The sequence below is a fragment of the Polistes canadensis genome, unplaced genomic scaffold (genome assembly GCF_001313835.1).
Source record: "Polistes canadensis isolate GaletaPanama2010 unplaced genomic scaffold, ASM131383v1 scaffold_2, whole genome shotgun sequence".
Lineage (NCBI taxonomy): Eukaryota > Metazoa > Arthropoda > Insecta > Hymenoptera > Vespidae > Polistes > Polistes canadensis.
This window is the reverse complement of record NW_014569549.1, coordinates 8916-20886: the sequence shown is the minus strand read 5'-3', so window position 1 is coordinate 20886 and position 11971 is coordinate 8916. Positions and strand designations below refer to the sequence as shown.

Here is an 11971-nt window from a genome sequence, read left to right as displayed (position 1 = left end):
AAAAAAAAAAAAGGGAGGAAGGCACGTGACATCATTTATGAAAATAATTGAATGAAAAATCATATCTCTTTGTTTGCGAAGTGAAGTAGGCAAAAAGGAAAAACTAAGAATATCAGTTCAAACGATTACAAATGATTGAAGAAGAAAGTTCAAAGAAAGTTAAAACTCTTTTCTCTTTCTGTTTCTCTCAAACATCTATAAACCCATCTATATGTCTACACACACACACACACACACACGATTTATACTTGGAGCTATCAATTGTAAACTCAAGAAGACACCAGAGTACCTTGATCTATGGAAGAAGTTTGCGTTTACATTGAACAAGTAGATACGAATAGAGAGAGAGAGAGAGAGAGAGAGGATTGTGTGTTCGGGGTTGGCCACGTGCGGTGGAAACCGACAGAGCCTTCCAAGTTGAACTCGTTGTGGTGACATAGTGGTCGCATATCGTGCTACTGACATTCCCAACTTTTTATACCTTCCAACTTACAAGCTACTAGTCATCGTTTAACCGAGATCTAATTTTTTATTCCTTTTTTTTTTTTGCAAAAGCAAAAAACATGTCCAATCATATTAGGGCGAAGCAAAAGTTCGTACAATTTTTAAATTAACATTTTCAAAATAAATCTAACAAAATACAATACAATTATGTAATTTATAATACAATAATATCGGCCACGAACTTTTGATTTATTCTAATATGTTAAATCAATGTTAGAACGAATTTAAAAAACTAAACAAAAATAAGAACAAAAGAATAAAAATCAATCGATGATCATATTTATCGATCGTTAAAATTGATTTAATCATTGATAATATATTGATGAATTATTTTGCGCAGTAAATAAATGTTAGGAAAAAAAAACTGCATACAATTTATTAGTCAATTTAATCGACATGATTGAATAGTATAAGAGAGAGAGAGAGAGAAAGAGTATCTACGACGTATTCAATGAACGAGAAGAAAAGGTGATGACGATTACGTGGTTTTGCAAGTTTTAAGGGGCTAATATTTCTTGTGGTGTGCACAGGAAACTTGGTTTCATTTTAAAAGTTCGTGACCATGCTGTGTCACGTACCTTGAACATCTCTCTCTCTCTCTCTCTCTCTCTCTCTCACTCACTCTCTCATTCTCTTTCTTTCGTATTATCTCATATTTTCTATGTCTTCGTATTTTCTCTTTTAAGATTGAAAAGACGATGGATTTTCCTTTTTCTTCCTTCATCGTGAATTTTTTGTCTGTCTACTTCTATCTTTGTCTCTCTCTTTCTTTCTTATAATATTTTTCCGTCAACGCGTTTCCGCGATAAAACCTCAAAGTGCTTACTTATTATAAATTATCATAAAATTAGATTTCACACACTTTGAAAGTAACTTCTTAAAGGACGCCAGTTTCAAAAAAAAGATCAACTAACCTTTCACGATTCTTCCAGAATGATTTTTTTTTCTTTTCGTTCTCCTTTTTGCTTCAATTCGGTTCCCACTCTCTCTCTTTTTCTCTTTAATGTATGGATAATGTTATGGATTCCGATCATGTAACGAAAATATCTTTGCGAAGATAAATAATGTTCAATTCGGTGTTTGTGCGAATAAATGAAATTTACAAATGAAAATAAATAATAAACGGCAAGAGTGGGGTTGAAAATATATTGAATTTCTCGACCAAATTAGAAACTTCAATTCTTTTTTTCTTTTCTCTCAATTTCCATCTACGCGTGAATAAAAGTTAAATGTGAAAAAAATTGGATATTTCAAAATAAAAAAAGAAATCCATAAAATGTCATAAATTGACGTTAATCATTCAGATTAGAATTGGCATTATTTCGCTTGAATAGTTAAATGGGAAAGAAACATTTTCGAGATAGTTTAATTGAAAAAGTTCGATCGAGTATACGAAAGAAGAAAGGTCATTGACTTGGATGGTTGCGCATGCGGGACACATTGCATACAAAATATATATCGTAAAAGGAGTAAATACTTTTCTTGGGGTAATAAAACTTTGATTCCAAGAACTCTTATTCGAGACATTGTATGTTTACTCGTAAGTGTGAAAAAAGTATTAAAAAAAAAAGAAAAGAGAAGAGAACTTTAACTCGGTTAATTGTTTTAATTCGATGCTCGTATAAGATATCCTACATAAAAGTGTATTCGTGTAACAAAGGTAGTATAACCATGTTTTTGCAACCACCTCGACAACGACGACAGGTGTTTCCTAAGAAATGATCTAGGTCAATGTACCAGTTTTAACAAATTCAGGATACTCGTACGTATACTCCCGTGTATTTTCCACGTTTATAAATAATCGGACAGATTTTATCGAATAACCAAATCTATATTCTACATTTCGTGTCACGTATTTTATTTTGAACGCAACTTGAATAAACAACTGTAATCATTTAAGAAAGTATTTTTATATTTTCATGATATTCGTATTTTTATCAAAGCTTTTCTCATCATATATTATAGAATTCTAAATTCTAATATATTATTAATAAAACTATATCTAATCTCTCTCTATGAATTATAATACGCGTTTCTCATTTTATATGTTCCCTACATTATTACCAATATCATTACCAATGTATCTTTAATAATATGAATATGCAATTAATTAATTATAACAGAATAATATAAACCACTAGCGCGCGCGCGTAGGGATGTATCAATAGGACAATAATAAATTATGTATGTCATATTGCGTAATTATTATTATTATTATTATTATCGTCATTAAATTGAATACGTTATCGGTTGACGTAAAACGAATTTAGAACAAAGAGAATTTACGTTTTACGTATATAAATAAAAATCCCATGGCCAAAATATTAGAACGGGATAAAACGTTGACCAAAGTAAATGTTGAAAATTTAATAGAATGTGCAATAAACGTGTGCCGGTCGCGATACGGAAAGAGGTATGTATCGTTTACGGGACCAAAAAAAACAACAAAAATAATACATTGCATAACACATTTTAATAAAATACAAATACGCTCGATAGGTAGGAAAATGATTTTCGAATACGGAATAATCCAATAATAATACACTCGTTTACTTCCTAACAATAGTTTATAGTTTCCAAATTTTGAAAGGAAAATTTAAAGGGTCAAAAGTTCGTCATTGTTCGATAATTTGAACCTATGACCGTGCACATGCATTAGTATTATATAACCAATTGGGTCGGGACCAAATTATAAACATCATAGCACGAACAATATCATTTTCTCTTAACGTTTTTTGTTTTTCTTTTTTTTTTTTTATCAACGACCCATATAAAGGGCCGTACCATTCAACGTTACGACCCGTATTGTACGAGAAAATTCGTATAGAACGAAATTAATAATAAAACACACGACGAGGGGGAGGGGAGGAAAAATTGTGACGCATACACGTTGATATATTGTTTTTAAAAATACAAAAGTGTATAACATTTGCGACGAAATTTACACGGGCGAAATACTGAAAATATATTTTACCCGTTTTTTTACCCTGTAGTTTTTATATATTCTATATACGCGTATAGATTTATATAAATATACGCGTGCGATTTCTCCGTTTGATCGTAAATTTTTTTTTTTTTACCACGTTTCAATCTTTTACTACTACGTATTTTTATCCCTCTTCAAGCCATTTTATTCGTTCGCACGTTGACATAAAATTACAACGTTGTACATTTATTAGGGCCTGCTACTTCTTTTAACGAAATTTATCACCACAACTTGCGAACCGTTTGCCCATTCGAAGATTTATTTTTACTACTGCGAATGAGTGTGTGTGTATGTATATGTGTTTGTAAGTCGCGTTAAGCTTGTTAAAGAGTTCCGAGTAGGACGACAAAATAGTTGAAGGATACGTGTATTTGTATATATGTATAAATATATACAAAAAATATAAACCAAAAAGTATGCGCACAATTTCAATGTCTTTTCGTTGTTACTTTTATTTTTTTTTAATTTTTTTTTTTCGTCTTTTTCGAGTGGATCGTAAAATTGTACCCGTAAATTTTTCGTAGCTCTTAAATATCGCAACTAACGGTTGTAGTGGTGGTGGTTTATTTGCGAAATAAATACGACAAGATTTTCAAATTGGTATAATAAAATATTTTCACGGTGATTCGTTAATCATCCTAATTTTTTTAATTATTGTTGATTTAACGCGAACAAAATAGGTGCCGATAGAAAACGATGTGATTGGTTTTCTATCACAGTTGCAATAATAAAAAAGGTCGTATAATTCTTGTCGTCTACGCTAACGTTTGATAAAAAGAGGAAAAAAAGTGGGAAAAAAGGGTCGTCCTTTGATTCTCAATAACAGGAGAAAGAAAAAAAAAAGGAAAATAAAAAGAGATATTAATCGAGATTCCAAAAATGTTTTCGACTAGCATACATACACGCACATACACACTCAATATATTCCTTTAACGTTTCCTTCACCATTACTTTTCCCATTCTTCCTAAGTTTCCCTTTCCATATTGGGTCACTTCTTTCTCTTTGATCATGTGACAGAACGTGTGTATGCGTTTATTCATGCGTGGGTGCTTACCGATATCAAAAAAGTCTTCATCTGCGTCTGACAGTCGCATCGATTATGCTACTACCACGTTTATTCCACGTTTTTTTTTATGCCGGACATGTAATTTCCTCGATACAAAAACGTTTCCCGTTTCTTGCTTTCTTTTTTTCTTCTTCTTTTTTTTTTTTTTTTTTTATTCTTCTCCATCGAGGCCGTTCCATTTTTCTTTCGTTCTTTTTATTCTCGATTAAGTTCTGAAGAGTCCTAGTGAGGTGAAAGAGAAAAAAAAATGTATATATATATATATAAAACAAAACTAGCCTTGAGGGGTGTTCTTCGATATATTATAACCGAGCGAAAGCTTTTCTACATATTGGGTTTTTTTTTTTCCTATCTCTTCCTTCTATTTTCTTTTCTTTTTTCTGTTTTTCTTTTTTTTTTTTCCCACCATTTTTCGTGCCAAAACATACTTCCCACATTTATACGAAACACTTATCATCATCATCGGTTATTCTTTTTTTACTTTCAATTTTATTTTCATCGTTTAAAGATCTCGATGGGTTAGAGTGGTGGCTGGGGGGAGGGGATGGTCTCAGGGAGCGGGGTGGAAAATTGCAGGTAAATTTTTCGTGCAAAAAGAAGAGAAAAAAAAAAGAAAGTACTTTCACTTTGTTTACGCACGTCATGTAAACGACCCCCGTATGTTTTGATATAGACCGACAAAAAAACACAAAAACACAGAAAACGAAAACAAAAAAAAAATAAAACAAACACGTGTCACGTCGCAATAGACGAAGGTATATAAATATAAAAAACCCCATCCTGACGAGATATAAAAAGGGAATAAGGGTTCGCGAAGGGGGATGAGACTCGGTTGAAAGAGATAAAAAGGGATGAACTATAGGACAGATATTTATTATAATCCTGAATGATGTCTATGGGATAAAACGAGGAATATCGTATCAATGGTGAATACAATTATCGAATAAAGACGCGATCAAAGACGCGAAAAATAATTTTCATCGAAAAGAAAGAAAGAAAGGAAGCAAGAAAAAGTAAAAGAACAAAAAAAAGAAAAGGAGGATGACTCTTTTCCCCCCTCCCGCTCCCCCTCCCTCCCAAACTTTTCCCTTTCCTTTTTCTTTTATTTATCCTTTAATCGTTAACTTAGTCGCGTGACTATGTAAATTAAAAAGTTATCTTACGTTTTCTGTGAAAGTGGAATGATAATATTTGCGTGAGTAGGAGGGTGGGTTAGGGTAAAGAAAGGGTAGGGGGAGGAGTCCTTTAGCGAGCTAATCATCCGCTCACACAAAGGTGAGCAATTATAAAAGGAAACCGAGAGAGAGAGAGATGAAAAAAGAGAACGTGATAAAAAAGAAAAAAGGAAAAGAAAAAAAGAAAGAGAAAAAAGAAAAATAGAAGAAAATGAAACGTCCGTTCGTATCGATGCGAGAAGGAAGGAAAAAGAACAAGGAAAGAAAAGAAAAAAAAAAGAAAAGAAAAGAGAAAAGAAAAAAGGGCAAAATAACTCTTTGACTATTTTTCATCGGATAATCTTGTGTGACTCGAGTAGGTAGTGAAGGTTTTCAGGGGAGGAGGTGGAGGAAGAAAGGGAGGGAAGGGGTGAACCCTTTCGTGGCATTTTCCTCTTAAATGCAACGGATTTGGCAAGTTGCCTTATATAACCACGAATCTCGATCGAAGTATTCATTCTCTTCATCCATGATAATAAGCCACGTTCGATGTAGCTTAGAATTGATAGGATTTTCTTTCCTTTATATACATTAACTTTAATAATAAGTGCATTTGGAAAAATGATTTATTATTACCTACCCCCTACCCCCTACCAATTCCTTTTTATTTCTTTTTCTATATTTTTCATTGCGATTCTATACGTCATAGTAAAAGTTAGTTGATTATTTTTACTTGTTTATTCCACCTTCATTATATTCTCCTAATGGCATATAATACACGCGTCATTCGGAAACTATAGCTTATTGTTGTGAGAGGGGGGGTGAGAGGTGGGATGGAGGAGACCCTTCGTAAACGTGTTTGAAAGTTTATATACGGTTATAAAATACGATGAACGAACGAACGAACGAACGGACGTCGAACTGTCGATGAACGTTACCTGTCGCGGCAGCAACAACACAACAACAATAACAACAACAACTTAATGGAACGGGATACGTGTAATTTTGTTATCGGATCAACGATCCATCAATTCGTATTTTCTTCTTTTTATTTTTTTTTTTGCCCCTTTCTTTTTTTTCATTTCCTTTAGCCCCTTCTTTTACGAGAGAAACAAAATGTTTAATAAAGATTTTATTATTTTCTATCGTGTTACGTGTCAACAAAATATTCTATAAATATATATTTTCCATTTTTTTTTTTATATTGATTTTTATTTTTTTCTTATATAAGAATTCAAAATAAAAATACATTTGCATAGAAGAGATATTATTGTTTGTTTTCAAAAGGAGATCACTTATGTAATAATAATTGAAAATGTTTGAACGTTTGAAATGATTTAATCGATAATAGGTAAACGCAAATTAAACTTAACACATTATAGTTCAATGAGTTTCGATGAATATATGATTTTGGGAATATGATTGATAAAATTTAACGATGAATAAGAGAGAGAGAAGTTGAATGGTAGAGTAGATAATTGAGAACGAAGGGAAAATTAGAGCAAATGGGTAAGAGAAGAAGAAGAAGAAGAAGAAGAAGAAGAAGAAGAAGAAGGAGGTGTCATCGGTGCCAGATGACGACGATAAAAACGAGTAATATGGCGTGAGTGTATGTATGTCAACTACAGACTAAGGAGAAAATACACGCGTATTTTCTTGATGTTATAAACAGAGAACTGTTTGAAATTAGATAGAAGAAAATTGAAATTAGATATAGAAGATACGTGCTTTCGTTTATAATCAAGAAAACCAGCTTCAAGAGGAATACGATAGTGTGTTGAATAAAAAAATGAAAAAAGAAGGTCGGGGGTCCTTTGATAACGAGGAAAAGTCATACAAGCAAACTATAATAAAATGATGATGATGATGATGATGATCTTTTTTAGATCTTTCATTTAAAACAGGGGGTTTATAAGTTATAATAAATATTTGTTTTATTTTCATTCGCGTTTTTGTTCTTCGAAGAATTTTTTTTCGAAACACGCGACATATCATTCGCGTACAAAGTGGAATATCCTGTTTGGAAAAGGGATTAATCGTAGGTTGAAAATATATGATCGAAAAATTTGTTTAACAAATTTCACGATTACGTACATAAGTTAGATTGAAAAATTCTAATTGACGATTTTAAATTGTATTCGATTTTTTATAAACGTTACACATACACACGATGACGAATATATTATAAATAAATTTCGACTAAGAATAATGTTTATTCGTTTGAATATAATAATAATGATATCAATATCTTTGAATTATACGGTCTTTTCGAAAAATAGATTAAGAATGTTTGCTAAAAAGTTCGTAAAAAATAACGATGACGTTCAATTTCCTAAGGGATTAATTAATTTCTTTTTTTATCTGTGTGCGTGTGTGTGTGTTTGTGTTTGTATTATTAAATAAACGATATTGCGTTTCGTTAAAATATTACTAGAGCAAAGTAAAAAAAAATGAAACAAAAAAAAAAAAGAAATAAGCGTTAAAAATGTTTCGTTGAGAGGAACCCAAAATGGCCGTTTATAAACGAACGATATGCATATTGACTCGAAACGCTTTCATAAATTTTCATTCGCGTCGACAGAAATTGCTGGTTATTCCACATATTTGCGTACCACCTAGTAGAACGGTCAGACATCTGGCGCGTCCCGTTACCTTCTTTTTCTTTCCCCGTTAACCTCCTGACCTTTTCTTCTTCCTCCTCTGCCCATTCCATATTATTCGACTACTATGAAAAAGAAAAAGAAAAAGAGAGAGGATGATACGAAAGAACGTTTATAATTTCGCACGACGACGATACTGTCCCGTGATATGATTCGAAAAGAAAAATGAAAAGAAGTATAGCGAATGAGAAATTAAATAGCGTCCAGTACCGAGAGAAATGAAATTTTTATCATAAAAATCTCTCACACTCCTTGTCATTCCTACGTTGCATATTTCTACTACTACCACCACCACAATTTATCTTTATTTATTAAATATTAGCAAAAATGTGTTTCCCTGGGTTTTTCTGTTTTTTAATATTAATATTTTCAAATTAAATTTTCCCCCCAGAAAAAAGACAATTGGTTAAACAATTTTCTAATACAATTTATAATACAATAATAGTTCACAAAAACAAAAAAACTTTCGATTTATCTTAATATATAATAATTTATATTCCGAATAAAAATATGTGTTTTGTGTGTATCATTAATCGTATAGAATAAAACTAATAATAACAACAATTGAATTAATGTATCCACGTATGTGTGTTGACAGTTAACAAAATTTGTTTTTTTGGTTATATTTTTCAGCTCTCGGAGGATATCGGTTACGTATTATACTCGGCACTCGGGAGTTTCTACATCCCCTCTTGCATCATGGTGTTCGTTTACATACGCATTTACTTCGCAGCGAAAGCTAGAGCACGTCGTGGTATAAGAAAACATCCACGACCACGTCCAGTAGCGGTGCCACCTGAGTCCCCGGATATCAGACAGACGAGTTTCACACAGAGTACTACAGCACTGGACTCTAGGAGGTCAGGGCCGGTTGGTGCCGGGGGTAGCGCCGGAACTCTGATGGAAAACGTTGCAACGATAGAAAACCAACCAGTCCAAATACCAATCGTAACTTGCGATTATGCCAGCGACGTAAGCACGTCGGAGGCTGATCCAGCCGGTGGCAACAGTATACCAATGGAGGAAAAAGACACCTTAAAGGTAAAATCAATCATATTAATTAGGAAATAACGTTTACGAAAGTAAACGGTACGATGTGGGCAGGGAATGAAAAAAAAAGAAAAAAAGGGGGTATAAAAAGGTAACGTTTCTTCCTACGTGTCCCGATTGATTTGTCATCAGGTAACTATACCCATGCCAGTTCAAAAGAGCAACCTGAAAGCAAGTTTGTCGGTGAACGGGGATGGTCAATCTAGTCAGACAGTTGTGGTACGATGCAGAGCACCTAGCGTCGGCATTGACACGGACATGGTGTCAGAGTTCGACCCATCCTCATCGGACAGTGGTGTTGTATCAAGGTGTGCCGTGGTGAAGCCATTAAAACTACGGCTTTGTCAGCCGATCTTTGGTCGGAAAACTACCAGCAAGGTCAAGAGGGAAAAAGCGGATACGTCTAAGCAACATGGAAAAGAAGAAATCATGGTAGAGGCTAAATCCTCCAAGCCACGTGATCCCGAACGAGAAAAGAAACGTATTGCCAGGAAAAAAGAGAAACGGGCAACCCTCATCCTAGGATTCATCATGGGCAGCTTTATCGCCTGCTGGTTACCCTTTTTCCTTCTCTACATCGTTAAACCCCTCTTCCCTGATCTCAATATACCAAGCCAAGCATTCGTCATTGCCTTCTGGCTTGGTTACATGAACTCAGCTTTGAATCCCTTTATCTATACCGTTTTCAACAAGGACTTCCGTCGGGCATTCCGTCGTATACTTTTCAAATGAAAGACAGCTTCTCTCCGTGAGGATAACAAATAACAAAACGCCACGTATTCGAGACACGATGATTTATATTTCAACGAAAATATCTCGTAATCCCTCGTAAACGATCTTTAAATTTTTATCGAAAGATCTAGGGATAATAATCGAATTGTGATCAAAATTCGATTTATTATATATATATTATATATATATATATATATATATATATATATATATATATATATATATGTATGTATATCTATACAGATACGGATCTCGGAAAATGAAGCGTAAAAACCTTCGGAGAGAGAGACGCGAATGGAATGAATAATACGATAATCTTTAATCGTGTTGACTAATAAAACAATTCAATCTCAAGGAGATCGATCTTTGTTCAAAAATCAGAACCCATATATATATATATTATAATTATATCCAAAGAACAAATGGAATAAATTATTGACTCCGCTCATCTCGAGTAAAAGTAGTAAATACTTTCTCGTCTTTTCTTATTTCTTTTTTTTTCTTTTTTGTTCTTTCTTTCTTTCTCAAAGCCTTGTACGTATACGTATTAACTACTATCGATAAATATTATCCAAAAGGCGAATTAACAAATGATCCAGACGTTCCCACGTATTTCGATTCAGGAACAATGGCCGGGCGTGAATACGATGAACGAGACTAATGCACTCAGAGATATCCGCGATAATGAGAGAACGAAATCAGAGAGAGATATTAGGGTAATTATTATTGAAATCATTTAACCAATTTCCAGCGGAACGTACTGTACGGACAAAAACCTTAACCCCCTAACACACGAGAATACATTTTTAAATTTAATTAATCAATTAAAACTAGACGATTACTATTTACGTGTAATCCGAGTACGTTTACTTTCCTCTTCTAATAATCCTTCTATAATAAAACTATCTAATTTGTTGTTTTTTTTGTTTTAATCAATTTTCCTGTTCATTTAAATTCTTGAATCAAATTTATCCCATTTTCTTTTTCTTTTTTTCGTATCTCGATTGTAGCGTTCAACGTGAATATACATAAAATCAACGTAGCGTACAATTTTCAATGACACCCGGTATACTTACTATTGACGACCCCCTTGGAATATTTGAAAAATGGAGGAAATGTACGCGTCGAAATTCGACGGATCGTCGAACGACGAGACGGGTGAAAGAAATAAGAAAAGCGGATGGAAAGTCAATATGGATTTCATTGATAAGATTGTGGCACGTTGGTTGGTCGGATTATTAGCATAGACTCGTTCGAGATGCAACATTTCATTCTTTTTATCTTTCTTTCTTTCTCTTTCTATTTTTTTCTTTTTTCCTACTAAATCCTTGAATTTCAAGTATGAACAAAATTCACTTGTCGACAATATCGGAAAGTTTCGTCGTATTTCTGACATGATTTTCTATTATTATTCTTGTCTCAACCTCTCCCCCCCTCCTCTCTGTCTCACCCCACCACAACCACAACCACCTGCACCCTTATTTTTCTACACGTACGTATGTAAAATTGATATATTTGTGTTGTATTTCCACGTGTTGTGTAAACGCGTACGAGCAACATCTGTTTTAAATCTCAATTTGTTCGTTCGAAACGAACAGGACGTTCGCGATTGTTTTTTGATAAAAATACAAATACAAATAGAAAAGATAAAAAAAAAAAAAAACAAATCAAAAGGAAGAAAAATACATGGATGCAAATATGAAGCGGGGGTTGGGGGGGGAGTTGGTAGGGTTGTATGTACGAAAGAGCGTTCCGCTGGATGATTCGTCGACGTCAAAAGAATATTTTTTACGATATCGTTGTACGTATGTGTTTTTT

At 33.4% G+C, this 11971-nt stretch overlaps 1 protein-coding gene across 1 annotated transcript in view; it reads left to right on the top strand.

Moving 5' to 3' along the window:
• Nucleotides 1–11830, top strand: part of LOC106785032 (alpha-2Da adrenergic receptor) — a 78107-nt gene extending 66277 nt beyond the window's left edge. The window contains exons 2-3 of the mRNA XM_014745148.1: nt 9005–9412; nt 9554–11830. Coding sequence (XP_014600634.1) covers nt 9005–9412; nt 9554–10153 — 1008 coding nt within the window. The 3' untranslated portion in view covers nt 10154–11830. The remainder of the gene's footprint in view (nt 1–9004; nt 9413–9553) is intronic.
• Nucleotides 11831–11971: the final 141 nt, after the last annotated feature.